This window comes from Vicugna pacos, chromosome 5 (genome assembly GCF_048564905.1).
Source record: "Vicugna pacos chromosome 5, VicPac4, whole genome shotgun sequence".
NCBI lineage: Eukaryota > Metazoa > Chordata > Mammalia > Artiodactyla > Camelidae > Vicugna > Vicugna pacos.
The window spans coordinates 88,267,676-88,286,985 of record NC_132991.1 but is presented as its reverse complement, the minus strand read 5'-3'; the positions used below and the strand labels follow the sequence as shown (position 1 = coordinate 88,286,985).

Sequence of the window (19,310 nt, the reverse complement as noted above, 5' to 3'; positions counted from 1 at the left end):
ACTTTACTTAGTTGCTATACCTTTTTAGAATCTGTTTTCCTAAAGAGGTATTAGCTTCCAGAATAACATGTAAAATGTGCTTGATTGACTTTTTCCCCTTACTTATGCAGTATTCTGTAAATTGGACATTCTAATAACCTTCAGTTCAGATGTATATTCTTTGCTGATGGGATGGTAAAAGAAAAGATTTTGTTCTCTCATGGCCTTACTGATGAGCCTCATATAAAGTTGGTGAAATGAAACAGTGCAGAGATATTGCAGTAAAGTGCTAAATGAAATACAGTCAAGTCCTGAAATATATAGTATATATAAAAAATCTCTTTGCTTCAATTAGTGGAGAAAAGTAGTGGAGGAGTGGAGATGTGATAGGAACTTTTAAAGAGGATGGTTTGAGAGAAGAGGGACTGTCATTCATGGTTTAAGATTGCTTGAGTCAAGGATAGGTCAGATCGAGAATATTTATCCTGAACAGGAATGCCAGGCACTGCATGAACTTCCCCAGTATGGGTAAGTGCAGTAAAAGCAACTATGGAGGTAAAGCTACAGACTGCTAGAGAGGCCATGGGAAGGTTCTGTGGACTTTTGACCAGAAGGACGACTTGAAGAATGTTGTCTTTTTTAACTTGAGATAACTGCTCTTTTTAAAATTTAACTTCTGCATTTCACACATACAGGTTTAAGAAAATCTACCAAGAAGCGCAGCGAATCCCCACCTGCTGAGCTCCCCAGTTTGAGGCGGAGCACACGCCAAAAGACCACGGGCTCCTGTGCTAGTGCCAGGTAATAATTTGGGTTTCTCCAGTTTATAATTGGTTCATTATCTGTGTTCAGCTCTCCTCCAAATCCTTAATTTTGTAAGTCTTTAAAAGTTACTCAAATTTTCACTGGAATATTGAGTAAAGAAATTTATTCTAATATAGCTGGTATTATTTTTGTGAATTCTTCCTCAGTGTTTAATTTTTTTTTTTTTTTGGCTAAGTTTTTAATCATGCTTTTTTTTGGGTGACACGTGTATCTTCTACCTTTTCCTCTGTTGCTGCATTATCTGCACAGAGTTACTGCCAAAAATTGGATGTTTGATTGTTTTCAGAGTTCTAGTCTGCCAGATAAATCTCTAATGAACATCTTTATGCAGATTTGGGTTATTTTTTAGAGCTGGCTTAATTTCCCAGTGGTAGGATTAATGGATCAAAAGGGAGGCCTGTTGTAATGGCTGTAATATTGCCTAATTAGCTTCTAAAAATGTTGGCACCAGTTATTGGGTTTAATGGGTAAGGGGAAGAGACATACTTAATTTTCACTTTGAGTTACAACACCTGCCCTCAAGGAAACGCAGATTTTGTTTGTGTTCTTCCATGTCTCCAGTTCCCGTTTCTCCCAGTTGCTATTTTGGGGCCCATTTTCAGAAAATCATCGACCTCTGATAGATGATACAATATATTACTTCACGTGCTTTTATTAACTGATTCAGAATCTTAGGTTAAAGTTAAAAATCTTTTTGTTTCAGTCTTATGTCAGATTTTCCAGGTTGGTCAGTTGGACTTGTGCTGCTGTTCACAGCCATATGGGACTCCCCCCTTCTTAATATGTAGTTTGCTGCTTTTATATGTAGTTTGTTCTCTACAAAATGTGCCAAAAACCAGTGATGAGGGTGAATGACTTTAGTTTGCCTTTTCCCTACTCTAACTCAGGTCAGTAGAAAAGTTGTAGTGCTGCTTTTGATGTTTCTTTTTTTAGTGCTTCTCTGAGGTAATCAATGTTACCTCTTGACCAGGGGGTACAGTAGGAACATATGGAAAAGGTATGACTTGTTGCCTGTTAAGTCATAAGAAAAGGACTCTCGCCACTTTAATCTCTACTTTTCCACGTGTTCTCTAGTTCTGTCGGGATTGTTTAAAATATTGTTTAAAGTATCTGGAGTTAGTACACCTGTTGGCCTTTGGATTTTCTTGGCAATGTTTTTATGAGGACCTCTGAGAAAATTTTAGCTCTTCAGAGCTTTTATTCTGTTTTGGGCCAGATTTTGAACCCAGTTTACCCAAGGTTTATAATCTGAGTTATAAACTGAATTCACTGTGGTTGACTATTTTAAGCTGTATGTGAAGTCAGGTGATCTAGCACCCTGTCGTTCTCTGCAGCCTTCTCTCCTCCTCCCGGGACCACTGTCTTCATGCACGTGGACTTACATGCTGTACACAAGCGGTCTAGCCTCCTGCCCGTAGGGCTCTTCATCTTAAACTTTTCTGAACTAGTTGAGATGCCCCTTAAATTTAGTGCTTTCATATCCTGTCACAGCAGTGTCTTTGTCTCTCTTTAGACTGACACATCTTGAGGGCAGCATCCAGTGTTCAGCACAGTGTGCCTCACATGGTTGGTGCAAATCAAATGTTAAATGAATGACTTAATTTGAATTTCACTAATTTGTAGCTTGGTAATTTGGGCTTGGAATGAGCTTTTTTTCTTCTTCATCTTCTTCTTCTTCTTCTTCTTTTTTTTTTTTGTCTTTCTTTTTTCCCTTTCTCTCTGCTCTCCCTGTGAACAAAGGATTGGCTGAGTAATCCCTGCTAAGGGAGGATTTTTTTTTACTAATGGGAAAGATAAACTCTTGTAGAACTCTCCAATAATTCAGAGCCTTCATTTACATTCACTTATGCCTACTTTTTTGTTGTTCTTTACTAGGCAGCATCTCATTTCACTGTAGTTTGACTTTAGTCTAAAATATTTCTTTGGTAGTAGGTTTCTGCACTTCCTAAGGTAATTTCGGGGACGTGCTGTTCAAACAATATTAAGCTGTAATAATTTGGAGAAGTCGTTTGTCTCTACCCGATTTACTTACTGATTTCACTATTAAAGCTGAAAAAAAAATCATCAGTAGAATATAATTTGCTTCATGAGAAATGACTGATGATTTTTTTCCATAGCTTATATACTATGTCTCAGTCTGAAACGAGTATCTTCCCAGATGTCATCTGTATTTGTTTATAAATATTAAATATTTAATTCTTTATTTTATAGGATGGAACTGTTGTCCATTAGTAGGATAGTAGTTTTTTGGTGATTTAAAGCAATCTGAAACTTAGATGGTGGGACTTCTCCCCTATCTTCTGCTCTTCCCCCATTTTCAAGTCTCAGTCTGAAAGTCCATATATTGATCCACTGTTTACCAGGAACTAGGGATCTATTTTAAATGAACTGAATTGTGTCTGCAGAAGGAACCACTTTTCCATTTAGTTGAAGTGTTAAAAATCACTTCTGTCTGTAAGGATGACAACAGCTCATAGCAACACAAAAGCTTGCATTGTGAATGTGATATATAGCTTAGAAGAATTTTAAGTATACAAAGTCTTGGTTGTTACCCATAGTGATTTTCTGCAACAATTTTTATGTAAAAAGAAGAAACTAGCTTTGTGCTCCATGCATTGGGGCTTTGTGCTGTGTGGACGTCGCTCCTGGTCACTGATCGTGCTGCCTGTGATGGCGTTTTTCTGTTGTAGTAGGCGAGGCTCTGGCCTGGGCAAAAGAGGAGCAGCTGAAGCTCGTCGACAGGAGAAGATGGCAGACCCTGAAGGCAACCAGGAGACAGTGAATTCCTCAGCTGCACGAACTGACGAAACCCCTCAAGGAGCTGCAGGTAGATTGGCACTTCTTAGGCCTAAAATGCATTTATGTATCTTACAGATTTATTTGAGATAAATTTCTTTTTAAGTATACCAAATACAGTGGAAGAGAGAAGACAGATATAGCCTAAGATGTTAACATCAAACCTTTTATTCTCTTTTCGCTTTATAGATTTAGTTTTTTGATTAGTTGTGTTTGTTTGTTGTTGTTTAATTTTTCTCCAAATCCAAATCTGTGCTAATTGCATTCAAGGGGCTTTAAGAAGCAGTAAGTCCCCTACTGTTTAAGTTTCTTTCATGTTGATGGGTACGTGTAATAGTAACCTATTGATTGCTTGAAACATTTAAATCCATAATAAAAATGGAAGGGTATGGCTTAAATTGCTTCATACCCATATAAATTTAAGTTTAGAATGTTGTAATAATCCCTGAAAAGGAATAAGTATTCAGTTTGAATCTAAGCAGCTTTAAGAATATTGTTGATATTTTTATGGGTTCCTCATTTATATTCTTATTGATATCTTAGCACAGCAAAATTTAGCCCCCCGCCCCCATATGTCTACATTACCAGTACTGAAAGAAGGCTAATACTCCCATGCTTGATGGTGGCTAACAGGTTTTAAAATGTAGCTTGTGGTAAACATTTCTCACTAATGTTAAGAATAGATACAAAAATGTTATAATTCATTATTATAAACATAGGAGTATGAGTCTTTTAGATCAGAATGATACACTAGCTTTAAGGATAAGCGTGTATATTCTTTTGAAAAGTTCTTTCACGTACTATAGTTAAATATTAGAATACGTGCTGGCTTTCTGTAATGCCTCTGGTTAATCATATGTCCTAATTTGCCAGGAGGGTTCTGGTTTGCCTACTACTGTCCCATGTTTTACGCATTTTGTCTCAGCTTTCTGTCCAGCTTAACATTTTTACCACTGATCTTTCCTGGTTTTATATGATACATTACATGGTGAACTGTAAGTCTTTCCCTCCCTCTCTCTTAAATTGAAGTATAGTTGATTTACAGTGTTGTGCAACGTATCTTTTGATGGTGCCTTTTCCTAGAATTGTAGATTTTTGCAAAAATAAATTGCATTGCACATGCAACTCATTGAAGCTTTTTATGACACACCACCCATGCTTCCCAGTGTTTTAATGTTTATTCCAAGTCTGAACATGAAAGTGGAGCAATTCCCACATGGATGACACTTTGAAAGGGAGCTGCTGAGTGTGTTGTCAACGTGGACTCATTGCAGTAATTATAATAGCTAACATTTAGAGAGTGTACGCTTCATTGCAGACACACTATTAAGCACTTTACATATATTCTCATTTAATATTCAGAACAACCTGCTGCGGTGTGAGTGCTGTTATCCTCATTTTACAAATGAGAAAAACTGACAGATAATGGTTAAGCTTGCCAGGGTTACAAACTGAAATGTGTGGCTCTCAGGTCTTAGAAAAGAAGTGCACATTTACAATGGCTGTGTTGTTCTGCTCCCCTACGGTTAGTGGAGTTTGTTTAATTCATATGGATGTAATTGGAAGCCAGAGTGAGGGGGTGGTGTGTAAAATTTTGTTCCCTGGTTTATTTACCTAAGAGGCTAAAAGCTGCAAGGGATTAGATCGTAAGACTGCCCTCCTAAAGGCTTGCTTGTGTTTCATTGTCATCCGCATTGGAAATCACAGTGTGATCTAGGTATTTTCCAAGTTTGTGTAAAAGATTCGTGTGGCATGTTCACTGGTATTAGATAAGCACTAACGTCAGTACATTTTGGAGACTGGATCCCTTGTGGGTACTACAGGGGTTCCTCTGCTAGCCTCCTTACGTAGTTCTGGGGAAAGAGGCAGATTACTTACTAGCTTTATATTAAGTTCTTGTGTATTGTACTTCAGTTCCTCAGTATGTAAGATTGTAATTTAAAGAAAAAGAAAACTCTCTAAGTTAGTGTAGAGTATAAATCAGTGGTAACTTAGGACATCTTTTGGCAAGTGTCCGTTCTCAGACAGCTCTTGTCTGGTTGGTATAAGACTCACTTCATTTGAAACATTTGAAACAGTATTTTTACTGATTCAAAGTGATTAATCTTTTCAGTGTTATTTATATATTCATTTTTTTCAGTGTTATTTTTAAAGATCATTTCTTCCTGACCTATTTCAGTGGAATCTTTAATATAAGTATTTTTTCTCATGCATTGCCCCATCTTCGGAATAGTTGCTTATATCACTCTGACTTTGTCAGTGTTTTTGACACTTAGGAAAGTTTGTTGATAATGGTGTCACTCTGAAGTAGACTGTGACATGGAGTGCACCCCCTCTAGCTCTTCACAAAAGAAATGTTAGTTCTTGAAATAGAAAGTTAAGTGTTCCCCACATTGTCCCAAGAGCTGAAGGGTTTCGTTTTGGACTCCATGAGAACTTTATAGTGCTGATAAAGTCTTGCAAATACTAGTGGGGGAGTCAAGTGTTCTTATTTAAATCTGGAAATCAAAGGAAGGGAAAATGTTTGACACCTGCATTTTGCATTGAGAATCTTAATTTCAGAAGAAACAAACAGGGTCAGATTGTAAAAAGAAAGCAACCCAGTTTTGAAAATGTTTCTCTTCCTAATTATTTTTGTTTAGTACCACTGAAAGTTAGACTGCTGCCATAGCACCTGATGCCAAGGCGTAATTGTATCCTGAACAGCCACGCTTCTGGCCTTGCTCAAAGGTTTTTGTGACACTAAAAAGGCCTGTCTGTTGCCTCTCATGCTTAGGTATCTGGTAAACCCTTAGCAGTTCTGTTGGCTTTAACTGAGTATTGGAAGCTACCTTACATGGTGCTGTGAAGATCTGCTAAGACGACATGGAGAGATACCAGTATAAACAAAAAAACGGTGGACACTTCTTAACATCTGACATTGTTGGATTTTCTCTGCTTGATAGTCTCACTTTTATATTTCTGCCTGGGGACAGATCTTGTGTGTGTTGCCCGAGGTTTAATGCCTTGACTGAAGAACTTTGTCATTAACTCTTATTGGTGGGTTACGTTTCCTTACCTGCATGAGTTTGCAAACAGGCTAGGCTACTTTGGTTTATCGAATATTGTAAAACTTAGATGCAGAGAGCTACAGTAGGCAGATGCTTAATACTTGCCGTCAAAGGGATGGCAGCCGGAAGGGATCTTTTTCTTGGGTCTAGTGACTGACTTATGTCAAAACAGACACTCTTTTGGAGTAAAAATCAGAATGTCCCCTCTCTTTGTAGAGGGTCTGTGGCTCCCGTTAAGGTTGGGACCACAGTATAAAAGTTTCAACAGCTCTTTTGATTCTGTGCTTTTACAACTTTTATGCCTTAGTTAATGTCTTTGTGGCAGTGCAATTTGAGACAGTTATTATTCATTAAGTTAATTGTTAGAATAATACATTTAAAAAATAACATAACGTTAAACCTTTAAAATCATAGATTGCAGATCTGTAGAATGGTTTAAGGTAAAATCAGTAGGTCCTCTGATAAACTTCAAAAAACCAGCATTACCTTCCATGAACTTGTGGTCTTTTCCCTTAAAAAAATGTGTGGTTCTAGAGTGTACCTTAAAAAAAAAATTTCATTTCTTAAAATGTTGGATTTGCTTTTCACATAATTGGAAAAGTTTCACAGCAAGTTTAAGAGCCACTTTACTAAGTTCAGTCCTAAATGGGGCCCAATAGCAGCATTGGTTGACAAGATTTCTGTATAATGTGAAGACGCAGCTCTACTTGAATTAAAAATTAGTACTGAAGAATGTATTTAAGATGCTGATAGTGTACGGTTCGTAAGAGTACACCCTATGAAGTTGGACTGCCTGAGTTCAAATCCCACATCCCTCGTTATTTGTCTGGCCTTGGGCAAGTACACCTAAACTCAAAGCCTTGGTTTCCTTGTGTGCATGGTAAAACTCATAATACTTTGTGTGGTTGGAAAGAAACCCATGGATACACTCTTCCATATAGTTAACTTTTAGTAAATGCCTCCTGTAAGGAGCATTAGGGAATACATTACTGGTTGTCTCCTTTTTTCCCCCACTGGAAGTGTGGATTTTGCTGAACTCTGATACTCTTTAATATTAGCATTTCTAGTTAGCCTGTAGCTCTGAACCATGGGGCTGCCAACATTTTCTGTAAAGGGACAGATAATTGATATTTTAGGCTACAGACAGGCTCTATTGGAACTACTCAGCTCTGGTTGTAGCAGAAAAGGAGCCACAGATGATATGCAGATGAATGAGTCTGGCTATGTTTTAATAAAATTTTATGTACAAAGTGATGTGCTGGACTAGAATTGGCCTGTGGGCCACAGTTTGCTGATTCCTGTTCTAAACCATACATTTTTTCCTTGAGTTTAAAAAAAAAAAATCCCAGTGAAATGATATAATACTTAAATGAGAGGTTAAGAAAAGCATTAAAAAAAAACACAGAGTTGGTGGCTGGTATACTGCCATCTCTTTCTTCAGAAAAACTCTTTAAATTCACATGTTATCCATGTGCCTCTTTTAATAATGACAAAAATATTCTTCCTGGCTTGAACTCTGACATTATCTGTCAAGTAGACAGGGCTTAAAGTATTGTGGATGATGTGGTCATACATAGATTACTCATCTGTGTACAAAAGATGCTTTAGGACTCAACAGACAGTGGGAGGAGGGGACAGTGAAACTGCTAATTTTATAGGAGTATATTTACATCTCTTGGTCAGATTCATAATAGAATCAATCTCTATTTACTTAAACTGAATTATTGGCTCGGTTAGCATTTTGGGGGGTGGTAGAATGCTTCTGAATCTGAACTCTGCATTTTATACTTGTTTTGACATCTGAGTTGCCCTCTCTTTTGTACTTCAATGTTTTGCGATCATCTGGTAGTTGTAATGTGTATCTTCGATGTTTTGTCCTGGAAATAAGAGAGCATGATCTTTACACTCTATTGAAATGAAAGAAAACAGATGATAAACAATTGTCTCAAAACTGTAGTTCAGAAATGAAGCAGACTGAAGAAAGCACACATCTATCTACATGGAACATTTTCCCCAAATGTCAGTTTTGCTTTCTGTTATGTTTGTGACTAATGACCCATCTATTAAATATCACAGTGGTTTTAGCAGTGTTATCGTTTTGCACTTTCGGTAGAGAAGTTCAGGATAAAACAATTGAGGAACAGTTTCAAAGACAGGAGGAAACTGTGAAAGCCATGTATGAATGAAATGAAATGCAAAAGTTGTATTTTTATGCTTGTTTCTCACATAGTTGAGCAATCTTTTTTTCATGAAAGCCACAGGGTGATGTTTAAAATAACAACTGAGTGCAGTGGACAGACATGTTTAATTATCTTTATTCATTGTTAATCTGTAAAACTCTGCTTTTTCTTTTTTAAGATAAACCAGACATAATGAGTTTAAATGTTCCTCTCCAACCCCTCCCCCCCTCCTTTTGAAGCCTCTAGTTCTGTTGCAGGGGCTGTGGGCATGACCACCTCTGGGGAGAGTGAATCAGATGATTCTGAGATGGGACGATTACAAGGTAAAGACAGTTACTGGGCCTACAAGAAACTTTTATCATGGGCTACCTGTTACTACTGTTCTTGGTTGAAACTAATTCAGATAAGCTCATCTGAACATAATCTAGCAATGCCTACACCTCTAAAGGAAGCTTTTTATTTAGTGGTGATTTGATGATTTGGAATTGGAACATGATCTATCTGGTTTTTCATTTTTACTGTTTAACTGGATAAAAATATTATATGATATATTTACTGTTTATGTTTTAAAAATTTTTCTTCATTAGAATTACATGTATAGCTAGTAATGAAATAAGATGTTGAAAAAGGGGTAGCTTAATATATTGGTCTCTGGTACCTAATAACATGATGCAGTCTAGCAGGATGCTTTTTTACTGTGTTCTTGATCAGCTATTTCAAACTCAATATAGGATGTATACATAAACTCCAGGTATTATAATGTTGTAAAAAGCATCCTTATATTATGTGTACACTCGTCACAAGAGAATGGGTATGTATTTTTATTGTCTTCAGACAGTTGATTTGTGTAATAGATCCTTAATGTGAGGCTTAAAAGAAACATTTATTAATCAGCTTAATACTGCTTTTGAGTTCCTGAAAGAATTTAACAACAATCACTTTTTGACTAGAAAAACTATAACGATTTTTCTCACTTTTTGGAATTGACAAAAATAATGTTTGTTTTTAGAGGATCTCATCATCAGTATCTGGTTGGGAAATACCATCAGAGTGGAAATAGCACAGAGGTGCTTAGCATATAATTTCTTCAAATTAAATATTTACTTTGGGTTTTTCTTGGACCTTTTATATGGTCCCTGATGACATTGATATTTAATATCTCCATAAAATCTTAAGATGCCCTAGAATTGGCACATGGGTGTTATAACTTATATTACATTAGAATAGGCAAGTGGTCTTGAAAAGTTTAACGCAGCTTCCCTTTAACATTCAGAATGGAAAGTGACATTTAATCGGTTACGTGAGATCAATCAGTTGCTTGAAACTTTTAGATAAAACCAGTTGTATTGACAGCTCAACTACTCTTCCTGCCCTTCTTTTTTCCATAGCTCTGTTAGAGGCCAGGGGTCTTCCTCCTCACCTGTTTGGTCCTCTTGGTCCTCGGATGTCACAGCTTTTCCATAGAACAATTGGAAGTGGAGCTAGTAAGTGACTACTTTTAAATTCATCCTCTTCGCCACCCCCCCACCCCCTGCAAAACCCTTATTTATTAGTTGAGTGCTGTTTTTTTTTTACTGTTTGCCTATTCATGAAAGAAAGTTTCCATTATAAGGAAGTTTTCATGAAATTTAACCTGTTTTTAAAAAATACGACTTCTGTACTTTTTTGCCTTAAATATAACAGCTCTTCAAGATTTTCTTCTATTCTTTTATTTTTTGATTGCCGAATTGGAATCAGTAGAAAACCATCCAAAGTGTGTAATAAGATTGACTTTTTTTTTTGGACTATAGAAGAGTAAAGATGATTACATTGATTATTACAGTATCTGATTACATGATTTGCATAGATTTGCATCTTGAGTTTTTTATGGTATAATAAAATTTAACCCAGTAGACAGTCGATCGTAAATGAGCCTGAGAGGAAAGATTTCTCAGCAGAATTACCAGTAACTAGACTCATTTAATCAAATTAATGTATTATAACCCAGAGATCTTGTCATATATGGTAGACACAACAGTGACTCTTTAAGTCTCAATTTGTAACTAAGAATAACTTAATGCATAATCACAAATTCAGTTAAATTTTGTCTGGTATAGAATACTATCTTTAGCATCCTTAAACAAAATTTACATTTAAGCATTTTTAATAACTTCTATTCATAATATTTCCATAGGATCAGTAGGCTTCTTGCAGACTTCAGTCTTGATTAATTTCAGAATTTATAAAATGTGCTGATACTGAAACCTATAAACTCTGACCTTACAAATATACACTTATATAGTTTTCCATCAAATATTCCAGGTTTTTTTTTTTATAATGCAGAGTGTGTACATGTGCTCACATATGTGTACTTGTACGTGAGAATTTTAAGAAGCAGGTGGTATTCATGTATTTGTTTTGCTTTTGCTGCCCTGATACTCAGCTCTCAAATAATGTACCCTCTCGCACAGTTCTTGAAGCCTTGAAAATGGATTTTTATTTGGTGTCATTTATTAGGTACTGGGATTATACAAAGCCATGAATAGGAAAATAAGCAGAGTTGTTTCCCACATGGAGCTTCTGTGTTAGAGATGGACCCTGGCAATAAACAAGACAATTACTATAGTAAAATTTCAGGCTGTGTCAGTGCAGTGAAGGAAGACAAAGCAGAACAAGGAAGAAGGTTGTTTGGTGTGGTGGGAGTGAGGAAACCAGCTATGCACAGATCTGAGGGAAAGAGGAAGTGCCAGGCCAGAGGTGGAAATGAGCGCTGCTTGCTCATTAGACAGCAGGAGGGACCTGCGGAAAGTGAAAGGAAAGTGGTAGAAGATGAAATGTGAGAGGCACAGGCACTTGACAGGTCAAGTCAGACCTTTGCAGGCCAGCAGCAAGTGTGGGGTTTAACTACGGGGTAATCGGGATTTAGAAAATAAGGATTGAGAAAAGGGGAGTGAAATGATCTTTATTATGAAAAAGATCAAACATACTTGAAAGCTGAGAGTAGTAACTGTATAGTACCTCCATGAACGCACCACCAGTTACCGGAGCGACTGTTGTTTCATTCATATCCTCAGTTGTTCTCCCCACCCCAAGATTATTTTTAATCAGTTCCATCTGCATATATTTGAATTTGTAACTATAAAAATAAGAACATAACCACAATACTTCCTAAAAATGTTTATGTTCTTATTTTTATAGTTACAAATTATTCTGGTTATATTAAGAAGCAAATCTTTATTATTAAGTATCTGTTCAGAGTTCAAGTGTTCCAGTCCTCTCATAAATCCATTTAAAAACTTTATTTGAATCAGGATCAAAACATAATCCACACCTTATCATCAGTTAACGTGAGTATGTGTGTGTTTTAGGAGAGATTTGATTTCATTTATTTTTAACCACTTCATTTATTTCTGGAGAGAAGGCTGGGAAGAAAAATTGCTGCAGGTCTGTTAAGTCTTGAGTATTGCACATGAAATTAATGTAAACCATAGACTGCAACAAGAGTAGGAAACAGTGTCACACACCCCCATGCCCATGCCCATGCCCCAGCTTCAGCAATGCTTGCTTCATGGCCAGTCCTTGTTTTTATGCTCACCAGCATCCCTCCTCATATTAGTTTGAAACGAATCCCAGACATTATATAATTTTGTCTGTAAACATCTCATCACGTACTCAAGATAGTGTTCTATAACACACACACACACACGGCATGCAGAAGATCCTGGGTTCAATCCCCGCTACCTTCATTAAAGTAACTAAATATGTAAATAAACCTAATCCCCCCAGCCCAAACAAAACAAAACCCACGCACACACATTACTATTATTATATCCGAAAGGTAAACCAGTAATTCCTTATTAATAGATACCCAGTCAGTGTCAAATTTTCCATTGTCTCAAACGTCATAAGTAAATTTCTCGTAAACTGGTAGTTGCATCTAGAGGCTTTTTCAGATTCAAGTTTGATTCTTTATTTTTTTGCCTCTGGTGGGGAAACACTATGCAAAAGTGGTACTGTTTTCTAATATTAGGAAGCACTCAAAGTCCGATCCCCTCTTAAGCCATTGAAACTCCGTGCCTTGAAGGCAGAGATTGCAAATGATAGTGTTCCATATCTAATGTTCATCCTTCATTTACTAGGGTAAAAGAAGTAATTTAGTTGAAATATGTGAAGAATATCTCTCCCTTGCATTAGGTTACCCTGTAGAATAGTTGGTAGAGGGAAAATATTTCCTGTCCTTTTTTTTTTTAACCAGTTTTCAAAATAGTTGGTTTTTGCATTCTTCAAAGTGCTGTTATTGTTTTTTTAAGTATTATTGTCAGGCGGATTTAAGATTGGCTTTCGTTGATGGTTAAATTGCCCACTTGTTATCTGATCTTTTAGCAGGTAATCTCTGAATCTTTCTGATGTGATCTCACACCTAGGAAATAATTGTATTTAATAATCTTTTAAGATAAAAATAATGAGCTCATAGTGACACTGCCAATTCAGATTCCGGGCTGCAGAGGTTATATTTATCTTGTATCTTTCTCCCATGCCAAAAGTTTCAGTTCAATGATTATAACATAGTCATTTATTTGCTTTATCCTACAGGACAAAATTCCAGCTTAACACCAAAAATAGTAGTATTGAGAAAGTTTTAATTTTGTAATAGTTCTTTTTTTGTTCTTGGGATATATCTCACTTTGTGGTCAGATTTTTATATTTCAGTCATTTGAAATTTTCTTCTTGTTCATACTGCCAAGTTAGTTTGGCTCATTTGTTTTATTTTGCTCTTAATTTTTAGGGGTTGATTTTAAAATGTAATTTTGCTTTTTTAAGTGTGTAATATTTATATGGTTCCTGAAGTCAAATCTGTAAGTAAGGTGTATTTTTAAAAGTCTTACATTCTTTTTCTACCCCTTTAGCCTATTTCCTCCTCAACACAAATAACCTTTGTTAATTTTATGATCTATCCTTTTGTTACTTACTCAAGAAAACAAAAACAAATCCATATTATCTGCTTCACAGACACTGTCCTTAGATAAGAGTAGTAAAAACTACATACTTTCCTTGCTTTTTACATTACATTTTGGTGTTTACTCTCCATAGCTGCTATGTGCGCGCGCGCGCGCGCACACACACACGCGCGCGCACACACACACGCGCGCGCACACACACGCACGCACACACACACACACGCACGCACACACACACACACACGCACGCACGCGCACACACACACACACACACACACACACACACACACCCCTATATACGTATAGAGAGAGAGAGGAGATTCCCCTTCCCTTTTGTAAAGCTGCCATTGTGCTGCAATGTGTGGATGTACAGTTTATTTAGCCAGTCCTCTGTTGGACATTTGGGTTATTTCCAGTGTTGGTCGTGTTGCAGTGGAATACAGGTTTCCTAATTTTCCTAGAGGATAGATTTCTCAAAGGGGGACTGCTTTGTAAAGGATAAATACATACATCTTGGCAGATGTTGTAAATCAGCCTGTTTGGGAGATGTACCATTTTTATTTCCACTAGTCACGAATAACAACAGTATGATGTCATTTTTTTTTCCTTCTGCTAACTTTTTAGTTATATATCCTTGTATACTTTTTTTTGGGGGTGGGGGCTGTTTACCCTAGAGATTATAATGCAGATCCTTGGCTTATTATAGTCTACCTTATAATAATACTTTTATCATACCCAAACAGTGCAAGCACCTTATAGCAACTTGACTTTTTTTCTTGCCATCCTTTATGCCGTTGTTTTAATTTGTTTTCCTTATACATATGTTATAAACACAGTAAGACAATTGTTATTTTAGAAAATCCATATTCCTTTATGTTTGCCCACTTAGGTGCCATTTCCAATGCTCTTAATTCCTTGCTGCAGTTCTTTCTTCTATCAGGATTGTTTCCCTTCAGCCTGAAGAACTTTTTTTCATATAGTAAGTGACTGCTTTAACGACTCCTCTATGCTTTTGTTTGAGAAAGCCTTGATTTGCCTTAATTTTTAAAAGAGATTTACCTCAGATGTAAAATCCCATGCTAGCACTTGGTAATTAATGTCTTCTGGTTTCCATAGTTTATGTTTAAAAATCTTACTGTTACCCTTTCAAGGCAATGCTTTTCTTCTATGGCTTCTTTTAAAATTTGCTTTTTCAAATTTTATTAATTTTTAATAGTTTGACTATTAGACGTATATAGTGACTTTTTTTTTTCGTTTTTAATTTGCTCAGGTTTCACCAAGCCTTTGTATCTATGAGTTGATTCCTTTCATCAGTTTTAGAAAATTGCTGGCCATTATCTCGTCATATATTGTTTCTCTTATCTCATTATCTCTTTGAATATTCTCCTTCCTTTCCTTCTGGGAATATCAAGCTCATACATGTTCATACTTTGGACTTCATCTACTGTGTCTCTCTAGCTCTATTTTATTTTTGTTTTTCCCAGAATTTTTCCTTTTGCTCAGTTTGAAAACTTTTTATTAATCATTTTTCAGATTCACTAATTCTTTTTTCTGCTATTTTCTTCAGTCTTTGGTTAAAACCCTCAGTGACTTTAAAATTTCAGATATGATGTTTCCCAGTTCTAGGTAGTTATTTGATTTTTTTAAATAATAAGATTCCAATTTTCTGTTGAGTTTCTTTATATTCTTACCATTTTGTCCACCTTTGCTTATATTTTCAAATTATTAATCATAGTTATTGAACACTTATAATTCTAGTGGTGTTAGTCTGCTTCTGGTTTTTTTTTCCCCCTTTTGATTATTAGTCACATATTCTTCTGCTTCTTCATATGTCTGGTAATTGATTATATGAACTGAAAGACCCCAAACGATGCTTTCCTCTAGTGAGGGTTTCCTCTTTTTCCATGTTAAACGGAAAGGGTCAGGAGCAGATCAGTTTGCTCTAGTCAGGGCTTTAGCTTGCTTTGACTGAATTACAATTTTTATATGACTCATTTCACCTCTGGCTCATCCGTTTCTCAGTTGTGACCTCCCAGGGTTTTTAATGATTGAGAACCTTGCAAGTCTCTGTCTATTTAGACTTTATATTCATTATGCAGTTTCAAAATGTGGCAGATGTCTTGGGGGTGGGGCACTGGCTGTGTGTTTGAGGCGGGCCTCCTCCCTCTCTGGGGACTTTGTCTTCTGAGCACCATCAGACCACAGGAGTTTTTATTCTGTCTTACCAAAACCTCTGAGTCAAACCCAGCCGTCTTCACAGCTCCAGAACTCAGCAAGTGTCCGGTGGGGCCAATTCAGTTGAACGTATCAGCCTCCTGTGACTCCATGAAGTGCCACAGCTTCTCTTTACCTCTGTATCAGCAGTTGGCAAACTACAAAAATTTGGTCCCAAGGACCAGATTTGGTCTCTTGCTTGTTTTGATACAGCCTATGAACTGAAAATGATTTTTACATTTTTAAATGGCTGAAAAAGTTTTAAAAGTTTAATATTTTGTGGTGTGAAAGTTAAATGAAATTCGAATTTCAGTGTCTATAAATAAAGTTGGATTGAAATACAGCCTTGCTCAGTTCACATATTGCCTGTGTCTGCATTTGTGCCACAGGGCCAGGGTCCAGTAGTTGCAGAGCCCAAAACATTTACTGTCCGGCTCTTCATAGAAAATGTTTTCCTACCACCCTGATCTGTGATGGTGGTTTTCAAAGTGCGGTCTTTGGATTCCTGGGAGGTTCCTTGCCTTTTCACTGTTACTTGGATTTCATTTATTCTGATGGAGGTATTTAGAGGGATATAGCATTTCCTTTGACGTCTGGGCATCGTTGTTTAAAAGGCTTTTATTATTGCAGAAGGGTTTTTTGCTCTCTAGATATACATGTTTTTAAAAGCAGCTATGTGTTCAAGGTAGCAGTTCATAGTAGTCTTAGGGATATTATTTTTTGTTTTAGCTGTTAAAAACCAATCAATTTGGCTCATTTAAAAAGATAAAGATTTAAAAAACAAAAAATATATAAATAACTGTGATACCATTTTAAGGCAAAGTAAATCCAACTAATTTAATTCTGTCTTGAATTGTCAGCAGCCTGTCTTAACTTTGGAATAGATCTGGCCTTTAATTGGGATCCAAAGAAGACAAGCAGCCAATTACCATGTAAAGTCACACTGAATACCTAGTAAAAATTTTCTTACATGGTTAAAAATAATGGGTTTTTTTTCCCCTTGTGAAGGTTCTAAGGCCCAGCAGCTTCTGCAAGGACTACAAGCAAGTGATGAAAGTCAGCAGCTCCAGGCAGTTATTGAAATGTGTCAATTATTGGTCATGGGAAATGAGGAGACACTGGGAGGGTTTCCAGTCAAGAGTGTCGTTCCAGCTTTGGTAAGATAAGACTTCTCCCCTCATTTTATCTCTTCTGAATGATGCCCATATTTTTACTAAAAGCATGATTATTGTCATTGGGAATTTTAAAACGTGGCAGGACCAAGAGATAGTCAAGTGTGGCTTAGTGCTTTTATTTCGTGCTTATAGAGATTGTGAGTGACTGTTAATGATGAAGTAGTAAAATTTCTAAACCATTTCTTGATGAATGACTACTTACATTATCTTTGATACTTAAATGACTGGCTTTAAATTTTAAGTTGTTACCCCCATCAGGTAATATACTATGCCAAAACACATGCTTTTGCTTTTTCACATGGGACGATAGAGGCAGCTCTATTGTGGGTTGTCTTTGTGGGCCACGAAAGTTGCAGGCTTGATAGTCGTGTGCATGGCAGAGCAGTCGGGCTAGAATACTGCATGGATCCTTCCAGCCAAACAGGTTTTATGTTAGGCAAAACAAAAGAAACAAAACAATACTCGACAATAAAAAAAACAGTTTTAAAAGATCTTTTAACGGTTTTCAACACAGTTGTGAGTTGATATTTAGAATTTATTAATATCTTTAATCACTTAAGCTTTTTAATGTGAAAGCAATAGGAAGAGGAATTGCCATTACCAATGTAGGCCCTGGAGCATAATATATCTTTTAAGTAGTGGCTTAGTAATTTTCTCAGTGTGAGATGAAAGAAATTGGCTATAATTTAAGATTAAAATTAAGTCTGAATGAAATAATAACAAAAGACTAACATGCGTCATGGGTACATTCATACCATATTTTACCTTGGAAGTTAAAATAAATATCATTTAAGTCTTTGTTTACACATCCAGTAAAGTTCACAAAAATGAAATTGTGATTGGAATATCAGTTTACCTCATTTGATCGCTTTATTGGATTACAGAGAGATTGGAGTGTGAGGAGAGAGCTGACGGAGGACCAGTCAAAGACAAGATGACATCGTCTTTATTCTGCCTGTTCTTATTTGTTGGCTGGCTCCGTACTGGCAGGGAATGTTACAGGAAGGAGCAGTTTCTTTACCTTCTGCCATGCAGACCTCCTCCCAGTAACAAAAGCTAGCTCTTAAGTCTTACCAGTTCCACTCTAAAGGCTTGCATGTTAATTTCTGAATGTTTCATGAAAGCAGTATTCGCCTTTGTAGCTTGGCATTTTGCCTATGTTAATATTCATGCCCAAATTATCATTTCCTTCAATAGCTGGCTTTTATGACCTGAATTAAACTTCCTTGTTTGTTTGTTGTTGTTCATTTAAAAATAAATAGTAATGGAGAACTAGGTTTACTATATACTGTCTCTGTTAAAATGCAGTTTTTATTAGTTAAAGGAGCTGTTGAATCTAGGCAGAAGTGTTAACACATAATCTAATTTACGTACTTTGGATGGTTGTTGATTAGATTTAAGTACTTACGGGACCTACACAAGTCGGCTTGTGCTATTAATAATGAGTGTTAATGAGTTGTCTGGATTTATCTTTCATCACAGTTGAATATTATGAATATATATCCATCAATCACCATATACCATAAACAGTCATTTTTGGTGAAGAACCTGTTTACAGCAGTCCTTGCCAAATGTGGGCTTACAAAGATCATTCCACCTGAAGAATTGGGGAATTTATTACTTTTTCTGTTAACATAACAACTCCTTTTAATTTAGAGTAGTTGTTTTAAGTGACTGTGAGTAATTTGAGACAGTGTACACTCTCGTGTGTGTGTGTTTCACACAGTTATCAGGACCTTTGGTGTGTAGATATACTTTATCCAGCATAATTCAGAGCTGAGAAGACATGGATAGTAAATGAGTATTATCTTAGAATATCTGATGTCTGTTATTATAGTCATATATTTTATTGAAGGGTACTTTACAGCTTAAATTCAGTGCATTAAGATTTTTCCATTGAACTAGAAGACAGTGAATGATTGTCTGCTTCCCCAAGTAGGACATTTCTTTGGCAACTTTGGCTGCTCCAGGAAGATGGAGAGTATATGCCTAGTAGTTCTTTCATCCTCCTCTTTGAAAAACATGATTGAAATCTGCTTAAGATCTTTTCCTCAGGAGAAAGTAATGTGGAATCACTTAGACTAACTCATGCATCTGTAGAATAATTACATTAATTTGAGTTTTAATTAGTGAGTTAATTCCTAACGTGATCAA

The 19,310-nt window shown here is 36.4% G+C and overlaps 1 protein-coding gene across 25 annotated transcripts in view; it reads left to right on the top strand.

Moving 5' to 3' along the window:
* The window catches only part of TRIP12 (thyroid hormone receptor interactor 12), a 132,364-nt gene that overhangs the window by 66,807 nt on the left and 46,247 nt on the right, over nucleotides 1-19,310 (top strand). For 24 of the 25 annotated variants that reach the window (XM_072961808.1, XM_031677890.2, XM_072961821.1 and 21 more), the window contains 5 exons: nucleotides 675-780; nucleotides 3,495-3,631; nucleotides 9,070-9,153; nucleotides 10,219-10,314; nucleotides 16,990-17,138. In XM_072961808.1, the coding sequence (XP_072817909.1) occupies nucleotides 675-780; nucleotides 3,495-3,631; nucleotides 9,070-9,153; nucleotides 10,219-10,314; nucleotides 16,990-17,138 (572 nt within the window). The remainder of the gene's footprint in view (nucleotides 1-674; nucleotides 781-3,494; nucleotides 3,632-9,069; nucleotides 9,154-10,218; nucleotides 10,315-16,989; nucleotides 17,139-19,310) is intronic. The other variant, XM_072961811.1, reaches the window with a different exon arrangement.